At 37.5% G+C, this 12,256-nt stretch overlaps 1 protein-coding gene across 1 annotated transcript; it reads right to left on the bottom strand.

Moving 5' to 3' along the window:
* Positions 1–563: 563 nt before the first annotated feature.
* On the bottom strand, positions 564–8,086 carry LOC145764482 (ubiquitin-conjugating enzyme E2 A-like). The gene is made up of 5 exons (XM_082576097.1): positions 7,828–8,086; positions 3,623–3,848; positions 2,567–2,763; positions 1,413–1,501; positions 564–1,258 (listed from the first exon to the last, which is right to left on the bottom strand). Exons 2-5 carry the CDS (start codon positions 3,664–3,666, stop codon positions 1,118–1,120), a joined length of 471 nt encoding a protein of 156 aa, XP_082432223.1. The 5' UTR covers positions 3,667–3,848; positions 7,828–8,086; the 3' UTR covers positions 564–1,117.
* Positions 8,087–12,256: the final 4,170 nt, after the last annotated feature.

The raw sequence follows: 12,256 nt of genomic DNA, 5'->3' as shown, positions 1-12,256 counted from the left end.
CCACTGCTGCCGAGTGGTTGCAGAAGAAAAAAGAGTAGCCTAATGGTAGGGGTGGTAATCGAACCCATGTCAGGGAAATGACTACTTTCTAGCCCTAACCCAACCAGTTGACAAAGAATCCATCACTTGATTTGCTTTGTATCATCTTCTTTTCACCCTTTTTTACGTCACGTAAAACGTAGCTTATGATTGGCTCGAGGTTCTAATTTTCAGTGGCAGAATTTTTTCTTGTTAAAGTGGCTACCGATTGCTCTCCATTCAGCGGCACCTAATGGGTGGAATAAATCCCCAGCAGCAACACTTCAACAATCGGAAAACTTCACTCTGCCAATCTCGGTAACCGGCCCTGCGTCAAGAGCCTCTTACAAGTATGCGAAACTACCAGGAATAACCTATCAAGGCTTTGTCAGTCCGAGGATAAAGATTCAAAACCAACCAACTCTGTAGTTATCATGGTAAGTGAACAATAAACCAACATTAAGCCCTGGATAATCAACACTGGATCATGAACTAAGTGTAGCACATTAAATCCAAAATACTGACAGTTGCAAAATTGTTTCATGAATCGTCATTTATTGCCACAGTCAAGTGCTTGGTGATGTTGGTAATAATTCTAAATTCGCGCTTTGCACAATGCACATCACTCGCTTCTCTGATACACCTCCGAATCGGTCATGGTAAAAATTATCAAAAACGCTGAACTCAGACAGCAAATCGACCGTCTGCAGACGTTGAATTAAAGTAAAAAACGGTTGAAACTATGTGTTTACTTTTACGAAGTAAAAGACTATGTGTGACACAATTCTAACATTTTGATAAAGAAGCCGCAGTGTCAAAAAGACGTTTTCTTTCTTTTATAATCATTTAGGAAAGTTAATTGCAGAAGCAAAGAATATTATCAAACCTTTGACCTCTACTAAAAAAATTAAAAATCGCTTTGTCAATGGACTTGGAACATAAGTAGAGGGGAGGAACAACATCTTCCCTTTTCCGGAAAGAAGGTTTCGCCGTGTAGGTTGGGTGAAGCCGTGCAGACCACCCTCAAACACGTGACCACAAAGCAACGATTTATCAGCAAGATTGAAACAAAAATAACAGAAGAACGGCGAAGAACTTTTTAGGTATTAGAGTAAGCATTTTTCCAACTATCTTCAACTATTTTGGTCACTTTTCGTTCGTACTCTCGCCGATTCTCTGTGTACAATAGAGCGGCTTGATTGTTGGCTGGGCTGTTGGGGTTAGGTTCGTCCAACAAAGACTGAGATAAATAACAAAATATTTAGTATGATTTTAATAAGAACCATCTATAAAAGTTAAATTGTGTGAATTCATAAAGTAGATTGCTTGAATTTGTTTCATTGTGTAACAAAAGGTTTTATAATATTTCTGAAAAAAGTTCAATAAAAATTTACCTGTATTGATGTTAAAATCGATGCAACGTCGTAAGTCGGACTCCATCTATTTTGTAAAATATCAAGACAAATTCCTCCATCGGCGTAAACTGCAAAATTAAAAAAGTTGCAAAACATGGGGTAGGCAATTTAACATTAGAGAACAACTACACGTCTAGTCAAGCCGGTGCAAGAGAAAAGCCCAATTACGGAGCTATGCTTGCAGACTAATTTGGTTCTTGGCAACCACATAAAATTTTAGTCATTTTCTGTACTATGCTGTTTATAAAGTTGTACTGAAGAGGTTTCAATACCCAAAATCGCTATCTGCAACACAATAATTTCAAATTGGACTTTGTCATACATTTATTTTGAACATTAAGAAAGTTGCATCGCAATAAACCAGTGATTGATTGAGCAAAGTTATTTGAGTAATGGATTTGAATAGAAATGCATCAATTCAAGGGTTCTTAACCAGAAATGCATGCACCAACAACATCTGTTACTCAATATTTCTGGGTGTGATGCTGAATAATTGGGGTTTGTTATAAAATGGCGCAAGAAGCTATGCTTGCTTGAGAACCTGTTAACAAACATTTTAACTTGGAGATAACTATTACTTTTTGATGCAGAAGGCACCCACTTTAAACTTAAAGGTGATTTCTAAGTGTGTTCTATTTTGTTTTTGTTTACAGTTGTCAACAAAACAAAACTGTGTTTATTCTGGAATAAAAAAATTTAAAAGATTAAGTACTGTTTCTAACATCCCTAACACCGACATGAAGTAATTGCTTTGATGGTCACTTTGTTGAAAGACACAACATCACTTACAATGGTTCGCCCTGTTAGCTCAGTGGTTACACGCACGACTCAACATTATGCAGCGCTGGTTCGGCTCTCGGGAAATGTGCTTGAGCAACGCATTTTCAAGGACTGCTCTCTATTCAGCCGCACTTAATGGATGGAATAATTCTCCAGCAACTACACTTCAACAATCGGAAACTTCACTCTGTCAATCTCGATAACTGGCCCTGCATCAAGAGCCTCAACAGTCAACAAGTAAGCGAAACTACCAGAAATATCAAAGGCTTTGTCAGTCCGATGATAAAGATTCAAAACTAAACTAACAAATCAATGAAAAGCAGATTAATATTAATTATATATAATGTATATACCATTTGGATGAAACATTGTTGATATGAACTTGACCGATGGTGGCTTGTTGGGATACTCTTCTGTGAATTCTATTTTCAATTTAAAAGTTCCATCTTCAAATGGCGTGTTTTCAGGACCAAATATAAGGGCATTCCATACCATTATATTATGTTCTGATGGGGCACCACTTACTCCCGTGGGTGGATCATCTTGAATCCTATAGATAAAGGATGATTAATTTTCTATTTATGTTAACAATGCTCATCTTTCTCTTGCGTTTGAGGCTGCCTTGCGTTTCACATCAATTGTTAAATCCCAACACAGAAGCCAATGAATTGTATGTTTATCGAGCATTGTTAGGACTGCTTCTACATCCTGAGGTCCTTATCCTGAGGTCCTTATACAGAACGTTGGTAGATAATGCTCCTTCACAAACTTTTAAAAGAATGTACAAAAAGAAAATTATTGACATTTATTCGGCAATTGCTAAATTACGAAACAAACTTGTAGTATAGGCTATCTAAGTTTTTAGTTTTTTATCATCTTGGACAGATTCACTATTATTTACCATTTTTATTTATTTTTCTCAATTAGCCAATATGATTATAGTTATCATTGATGAGTTTGAGAGTGACTGCTTGACTTGAAGACCTTGAATGGTCACGTTGCAGCTTCCCGTTGCTGTGAGGCTATTATTATTTGCTTTTTTATAATTGCGATCTTTTCAGCAGTTTTACTGTACGTTGTGATTTTATTTATCGTACATTTTTTTTCGCAGCAACCAATAAATCTATCTATCTACATAGTGAAAAAAAAAAGAAATTGAATACTAATAACCATGAACAGAGTAACAAATACCAAGAAAACATACTCAAATACTATTTAAGGCAGGTACGGTACCATATAAATCACAGTAGGCCTACTACATTACAAGATACATCGCAATTACGTAGTTGGAAATGAGGTGTAAAATTTTTTTCTGATACTTCATACCCTGAAATTGAAAAGATGCCATACAGTCACACATGCAAACAACTGATACGGTACTTTAATTATGGTATAACACCAACACTTACTTTTTAAAGTCACGCATTAGTCTTCTTCTAGCTGGTGTGGACATTTTAGAAGAGGAGTACGGTATCCTATACTGCTAACAAAAAATGGCACCAAAAATCAGTGCTTGTTGTAATCCTAGGTTGATCAAAAGGGCTAAGCTTCAGCTTAATTTAAGTAACCCAGCTTTAATTGGAAATCTTTGAAGGTACGATAGCTTTACAAATCACTCACTTTTTCGAAATACTCCTGTAATGCAAACAAATAATGAACGAGCTTTAATAGAATTAAATTACTTTTTTGCTGTAGGCCTACCACATACAGTACATTGAAAAACAAATTAATACAACTAAACTAACCACAACTTCACAAGCCGATGGTTGACTCCTTCAAAGCTGAGTAGGCGACAAGCATAGACAGGCCGCCAGGCGACAAGCGTTAAATACAGGGATGCCAGCGACAAATTTCCAATAAACTTAGATTGTGTGCTAAAAAAAACCCAGATGAGGCAAAAAAAACCCAGGTCCAGAAAATATGTAGTAAAGCCGTTAAAAAAACCTGTGTGTGCTTTCAGCACCACTTTAAATCATTACACAGAAGCCTCAGAAAGCTACAAATAGTGACACGTACAATCGTATATATCAGGGGTGTGCAACCTTTATTACAGGAGGACCAGATATAAATAACTGGGTGAAACCGCGGGCCGCACGTTTATTTAACATATGATTTCTATTAGTTGCAGGCACAAAAGAGTAGTGTTTTTGTTATTCATATTATTTTTATATTAGGGGTTATCTCCTTCCAGAAATACTAAGTTAGGACGCATAAATTTCTGAAGAAAACTGCTATTCAAATTTATTGTCACACCGTCTTTAAACGAGCTCAGTGAGAAGTTTGCTGCTGGCTTCTTTTCCCGACGGCTTTTTCCAAATTTACTTTAATGGAAGTGATCGCAATTCGAAGTCCATTTTCCAAGTGTTCATCTGTCAGAACCGATCAATAGGCAGATTTCATGACGCCCGTTTTAGAAAAAAATGTTCGCACAAATATGTTGAGCCAAACAGTGCCATTTTTTAAGCCATGGATTTTTCAAATGTGGAAAGTTATCTTAGTTGAAATGTTTTCGGTAAAAATCGCCAAGATTCATTTTTAAATACTTTGCTTTCAAATCCGTTTTCTCTTGAAGATCAATCAGTTCAAGTTATTACTTTTGGTGCTTTGTTAATGTCTGTGTTGAATGGCGAAGCAAATATACCAAACAAATGTTCATGAGATTTGAAGTCCTTGAAACGAGCCAAAAATTCATACAACAATTTTTCAAGTTGGTCAGCAAATTCAGTTTTCTTCTTAGGATGCATTCCATAGTCTCTTAAAGTTGGAAAGTGGAAAAGATTTCCTGTCTGTACGTGAGCTTTCTAAAGTCGTACTTTGTTCATAATGCCTTTTATGTGACCATACATTTTTACGTTCCAAATATTTAAATACAATGGATTAGCGGTGGCCGGTGGGAGACTTCTAAAATGGTTAACAGAAGGTGCGAAATTTACAATAATCCACTCCACAATGAATTGTTCACACGTACCAGACTAAACTAAATTATAAACACGTTTCGCGGGCCGCACACAATTCAAAATTGGCACATCTTCGCGGGCCACATAATTTTTCTTCGCGGGCTGCACGTTGCACACCCCTGGTATATATAATTATACAATATACATGCTTATGCTGGTATGGTAGTTAATATATATATACAAAAACAAGAGCTTGGTAAGCCTACATGGGCTCACAGCAAAGATTTTTGTTCAAAATTGCCTTCATGGTAAAGCGTCTAGCTAGCAAGGTTCAGTGTGTGTTTAACCAAAATTTCTAAAACTGACTAGATGTATGAGTGTATAGGCTAGCTATTGAGGTTAGTTTTGACTTTTGAACTAAACTTTTTGCTGTGCGAGTTGTAGACTGCAGCTGAGGAGAATCATTATGCTTGCTTACTGCTTACAGTTTGGTGTACAACTATACGATAACTTGGTTCTTAGCAATAAACCCTGCTTACTGTGCTTAGCCTTTTTCATTTGAACATAATGTTGAAAAGAATAACTCAAATTCACAATAAATAAATGTTCAGTAACACAAATACTACTCCAATATTAGTCATCCACATTTTCATAAAGTTGGATCATTTCTTCCTTCCTTCCATCCTGTGCCTCACTAACTGCAGTAGCTGATGCGAAAAACATTACCGGTACCTTATCATTTTTGTGTCGGCTGCATAGCCGAGTGGTGAGAGCCCTGAAACGGCAATCGAAGGGGCGCCGGTTCGACACCGCCAAATCTTCAACCACCAGGTGTAGCCTAAGCCTGAATACCACAAACAACCATCATTTTTGTGTTGCAGTGTGGAGCATTTATTGAAGATCCCAGTGTCTTAATACCGTGCAAGCTTTGTACAAAGTTAAAAACCAAAAAAACCTAGATTTGCCTAAATTTGAAATAAAAAAACTTAAAACCCAGATGTTGTCAAAAAAACCCAGATCTAGGTGGAAAAACCAAGCTCTGGCATCCTTGGTTAAATAAAATACGAAAAAAAATGAAATGAAACAAGCGTTCTTTATCTTGAATAACAAAACAAATCAGCGTTGCCAGATGTTGGTTTGGTTGATTTTGAATCCTTATCCTCAGAATGACAAATCCTTATGTTGCCTGGTAAATTTCGATTCCAAAAAGGAGCAAGCGAAGGAGAGAGAGTGACATTGTTTATTTGCCTTTCAATATTGCAACACAAATTCATAATGAGCATAAACTTTCCGTTTCTGCTAAACTGGCATAATATCTAAAAAAAATGGTCATCTGTTTTTGGACCATAGGTATCATATATAGCTAACCATAATCATTGAGTCGTTATGTAACGTCATGCGTTCAAGCATCAATTTTTGTAAAACCGAACACCAATGCGCACATACGCCACACATAAATAAACTCGAAAAAAACTCGGTGTCATGTTTTTCTGGGCCACATCAAAAGGGTCATCTGCCAGAAGATGGGTTTCTTTCTTTTGTGTTTGGTTTGGTTTTGAATTTTTATCCTCAGACTGACAAAGCCTCTGAAGCTGTTCCTGGTAGTTTCGCATACTTATAGAATATAGAGGCTGTTGACGTAGGGCTGGTTACTGAGATTGGCAGAGTAACGTTTTCGACTGTTGAAAACGCTGTTGTTGGGAAATTATTGCATCTACCAGTTGGCGCTTAATGGAGAGCAAACCTGAAATGCGTTGTTCAAGCGTATACCCCGAGAGCCAAACCAGCGTCGCGTGATCTTGAGTCAAGTGCTTAACCACTGAGACTGAGTTAACGGGCCGGACAATATTTGTTTTTTCATTCTATGTTGACTGCTCATTTCCATCAACTTTGCGGTTGGCAAAATCACTTTTTATTTTCAATCCACAACACTTTTCATCAGTCTATATTGTTTCATACTGAATATGTGCTTCTCTTTGTTTTTATTTTAGCTTTTCTTTTATGGGGGGTCGGTCGGTGGGGGAGTTGTGACAAAGTTAACTTAAAATATCAGGGATGGCAGACATATAGCCTACCCATAACAATGAAAAAACAAGAAGGTCAAAGCAGAGTCATTAGGAGAATAACTTGGGGCCGGTTTCAATGATATATTCCGGAACAAAATAAAGATACTTCGAAAGATGCCAGCCCAAAATCAAAATACTTCAAATGTTCTACATCCAAAAAATATACAGTGGTTGCTTCAAGGTCGAGGGCCAATTTCGGGCCCGGGTTCCAAAACACCCCCAGGACTCTCCTGTTAACGCTATTGGTGTAGAATTTTGACGCGAATTCTACGTTAAAGAATATCTTTCTCACTGGCGCCAAACAGTGGATTGGATTATTATATGCGTCGCTCAGTTAATACGGTTATGCGCCTACAACAGACAGAAAAACAAGCCAAGTAGATTGAATCTGAACGCGGTCTTGAGTTCTGTTAGTTTATTGTGGCAGATAGGTTGCAAGATTACAAGTCAGAAGATCACAAGGTCACAAGATCACAAGTTGCAAGTCGAAGGTTCAGTCACATAGGTTGCAGGTCGCAAGGTCGGCCACAAGGTTGCAGGTCGCAAGGTCGGCCACAAGGTTGCAGGTCGCAAGGTCGTTTAACAAACTTAGTGGGCAGATATAGGCTACTTCAATTCTAGATAGAGCTGGTGATTATAGTTCAGACTCACCGAGACAGCAATCAGGGCTTGAAGTGATAATCCGTACAAACAATAATCCAATAATAATAGTCGTAACAGTCATACAGCAATTGATTCTACTAGTGCATCTTATTCAAATAGAATACAAAATTTACAATTAGTAAATGGTCAAGAAATATTAACATAAAGTTTCTCAATTTATGCTTAAGAGTTAAGATTTAAACATCTCGTTTTACCAAATGCAGCTAATACAAAACTCAGAGAGCATTGCTCGTCTATGCTTTCACAAGTAAACAGACTTCGCTTTGCTAAGCTTTTATGCTGATTGCAGCAAAACGCACAGGATGTGCGTTATATAAAGACAACGATAAGAAAAAATAGCTTCAGTAATATGCCTTGGTTGAAGCAAGCAAGCGGATAACAATTGTTTGCTAACGTTCATACAACATCGTTCAAGATGCGGCGAAAGCTTCGAAGAAATGTTGTGCTACATCAAGTATTTACATTCACATACAGACACACAATATTTAGACGTTGAATTACCGTTGGCCGTGCTATGCCAACGTTTAAATGGATGATGAAAAACAACGATTAATTTTCAGCCCACAAGATGACATAAGTTGTTTTTTAGGGCAATGGAAGTTAAAAATAGCATTTTAAAACAACACACTACAGATACTCTGGTGCCGTTTCATGAGTCAATCGTTGCAAGCCCAGTCTCTTGTCTAGAAACTGACAGCAATTATTTAACTTGTTTTTCGGGAAGAATAAGGAATTGCTAAAAATGTAACTTGTTTTTGTACAATTCGATAGATCACCAACTCCGTGGAAAGAGATATATGGATTTAAGTAAACACAGGCTTTATGTCTGTAAAAGTAACGTAATAATTCTATCAATACGAAGACGCGATTGACGTTTCAGAGGTTATCTTAAAACAACAAGACTTGCGTGTTTAGTTGATATACATAGACTGCTTCATACAGTGGCTGCTATTTGACATGTTATTCAAGTCGATTATAAAATTAACAATTGGTTTAAAATATGTAAGTGGATATAACCTGCCTGTCCCATGCAAACAATTTGTGAAGCAGCAGTGCATTTTTTTAAGTTCAATGATTTCACTGACTAGCCTACAATGTGAATGATATCTTTTCGTGTGAATGTTTTTTTTTTATTTTTTTATTAAGCGCGACAGCTTAAATTAAGCATTTTAAAGATCATTTACCACAAGAAATTTCAATCGAAAAAAATTTGAAGTTCTTGACAAAGAAGTACTAGAGAGTAAACTTAGTCTGAAAATAAAGTTTCAAAGGACAAATCTTATTTAGAGATCTTCACTAACACTACCAAAATGGGGCAAAGACCTACATTTGGCCTTCACGCACTGCAATGAGGAAAGAGCTAGGCAGTGAGAAATTTGCTTAACGGTATTTGGCAACACTCGTTTGAAGAAAAAGTTGATTTTTAGAATTAAAAAGGGATAGAGTTGAGAATGTTTCGGACTTTCGGTTCTCTTTTTGCAACTTTATTTTAATTTTGGAGTTTGGCCCATTAAAGTAAAAAATAAGATTTTCCACATAGGCTAGCATAGCAGGCGTTCATGAAAACGTAGAAGCAACAAAAGAGGAGCGGAACTTAATACCGGTAGTATGCTTGAGACTGAGACCGGTGTAACGATTCAGAAGTTACCGTGTCCGTATCTTTCAGACCGCCTATCATACCCATACTAGTGATGCAAGCCGCGCCGCGTGCGCGCCGCTTATGACTTTTTCGCCGCGTGCCGCGCCGCGTGGAAAGTTTTTTGTTTGTTTGTTTGTTTATCTTTATCTTGCATTGCGGGAAAGCGGACTTGAGCGCTATGCATCGGTGTACGCCTTCCGACGTACACCTGACCCACGCTGCAGCCGACGGCAATGTCTGTTTCCGGTTGTCTACTCTACTTATGACTTAAATTTGGTACTACCCATTACTCGAAATCGATCACTGGGTAGAGGCAATTATCGTAAAGTTTCTTGCCCAGAGAAACAACAGCAAGTGCGGGTGGCTGGAGTCGAACATGCAGGCTCTCGAATGCGAGCCCAACTGCGCTAACTACTCGGCCACTGCTGCTGCTGCCCGCCGCGAAAAGCCGCGCCGCGCCGCTTGCCGCGTAAACTTTCAAGAAATTAAACTTTCGTAAACTTTCAACTTTTCAAGAAAATCAGTTATGAAACTTCAAATTTAAATTGGAAACACGGATCAGTTTTTTATCCCAAAATCGGGATTTTTCAACGCTTCGAAGGATAAAAAAGGGATTTGAAGAAAAGAAGGATTTTTTAGGGATCTTTAACAATTTTACAAGGAAATTTTGTCTTAAAAAGGGATTTGTTCTATTTAGCAATTTTAAAGAAAATTTTATTCATGTTCCCTTTCAAAAGTTCTAAAAACGACTGGAATAACGATGATCAGCTGGTTTCCGTCGCCACTCGCCATCCGGAAACCCTCTCATTCTCTCTTCTTTCACCCATTCTCGCCTTTCCGTCGCTTCTCGCTTGGTTGATTTCTATTCTTGGCATTTTGGGAATTGGAGTTTTAGACATAAGTTCAGTGAGTGAGTTAGTTTTAATTCTTTTAGTTAAAATTTGGTAGTCCGTTGATTTACGGTTGAATTTGAATAGCAATGACAAAGTTTAGTGAGCTTCGACGTACAGTGGCATAATAAGCTTAGGCTAGTGGTATCCTTCCGGTTTAGAAAAGTTTGTTATAGCCTATGCTAATCTATTATGGCGTGATAATACTAGAGCTAGCTAGGCTGTGTGTAGGATATGTATAGTGTACAAAGTCAGACCGAGTCAGTATCATGAATAGGCCTAGTATCTTAAAGTTTTTCATCAGTCTCAGATGATTGTGAAGATGTTACTGACAAGGAGAAAAAAGAGGTAGCCTAGCCTATAGAGTTGAACAAGTTAGCACATCAAGGAAAACCAAACTAGACACAAAAAATAAATTTATTAATGGATGGCGGGGACATAGTGAGTATCGGGACGCGAAGGCGATTTCAGGCGTTGTTGGGAGAAGGGCGATTGTAGCAAACAACTATTTTTGCACAAATAGGTTGCTCGTAACCGTTCCACTGCATTTTAATGCGCAAAAAGCATACATGACTATTGTAGTTGAAAATATAAGTTTATTCATACATGGAATGGTATTACCAACTTCCATGCAAAATGTTAGCATCTTACAGCCTCATCTTCCACTCCCCCAGGTCAATATTCTAAAACTACCTTACAGGGACCCCAAACAAAGGGCAAAAATGGGGTTTGTAAGCATTAAAAACCTTCTTACATGTCAACTTACCCACTTTTATGCATACGTATTGATTCTAAAACACTAATATAGATTGCAGGCTACTGAATACCCCTTTAAAACAAATTTCCACCAAACAAATTGAATTTTTTTTCTAAAATTTGCCTAAATTTTGCTGTTTTTTAACAAAAATTTGCCAAAAAATTATGAAAATGGCACGCAAATCAAAAATGTTGTACATGTAAGTAAAATTAACAACAAGAATGCATGCACAGTCAGTCGATGGAGGAAAAATTGTTTAAATCTTGCAGATTGATCATGCTTTTGATACGTTCATCTGCATTCTCATCATGTTTGATTTATCCTTTCTCTATAACGTTCTTTATTCGTCCAATATATCTTTCACAACTTCGATTACTGTTCATGGTGACATTGCAGAACATTTTGTCTGGGGCATTCTCTGACAAGCATTGTGCTGTGGCAGCATCAGCTGTTACAAAACTAGAGAGTTTGTACCTTTTTGACCATAACATCTTCTTTGTTATGGTCAAACCCAATCAGAACCCAATCAAACCCAATCAGACCCCAATCATAACATGTTTTTATCCCCATAATCAATGCTGGTGTAATCGAATTTCTGTCAGAATATGCACATAATGAGACATTTTCAGGCCCAAGCCAGGATAAACCATGAGGAATATAAATCTTCTGTAGCTGCTTCATGACTGCATTAGAGAACTTGTACATAGCTGCTGCATCCAACAAGTAATCCCGAATACCCAGCATCAGTTGTGGAATGTGGACCATCTGCTGTTGCTGGATTGCAGTAAATCTTCAGCCAAGCAGGGGTGTAAACAGATACAATAAACTGACAAATTGCATCCAAGTCCCTCATCTGTTTAGAATTGAGAATAACTGTACCAACTGAATTGAGAATAACTAATAACTGAATAGAATAACTGAATTGAGAATAACTAATGGTGAAAGAAAAAATTATCTTGTTAAACTGCAGACATATCCAAAGGACAACATTTAAGTGTGTGCCCTTGACGTAATGACTGACATCCAGTCTCTTGATAGAAATATACTATCTTTGTCAGATTACTGGTGGCTGACACCACTTCATTGAACACTGGTTGCAATATTGGTGTATTTTGACGTGTAAAATACTTT

The sequence above is a fragment of the Aplidium turbinatum genome, chromosome 2, assembly GCF_918807975.1.
Source record: "Aplidium turbinatum chromosome 2, kaAplTurb1.1, whole genome shotgun sequence".
Lineage (NCBI taxonomy): Eukaryota > Metazoa > Chordata > Ascidiacea > Aplousobranchia > Polyclinidae > Aplidium > Aplidium turbinatum.
The sequence above is the reverse complement of the archived record's forward strand: the minus strand, read 5'-3'. Positions and strand labels throughout refer to the sequence as shown.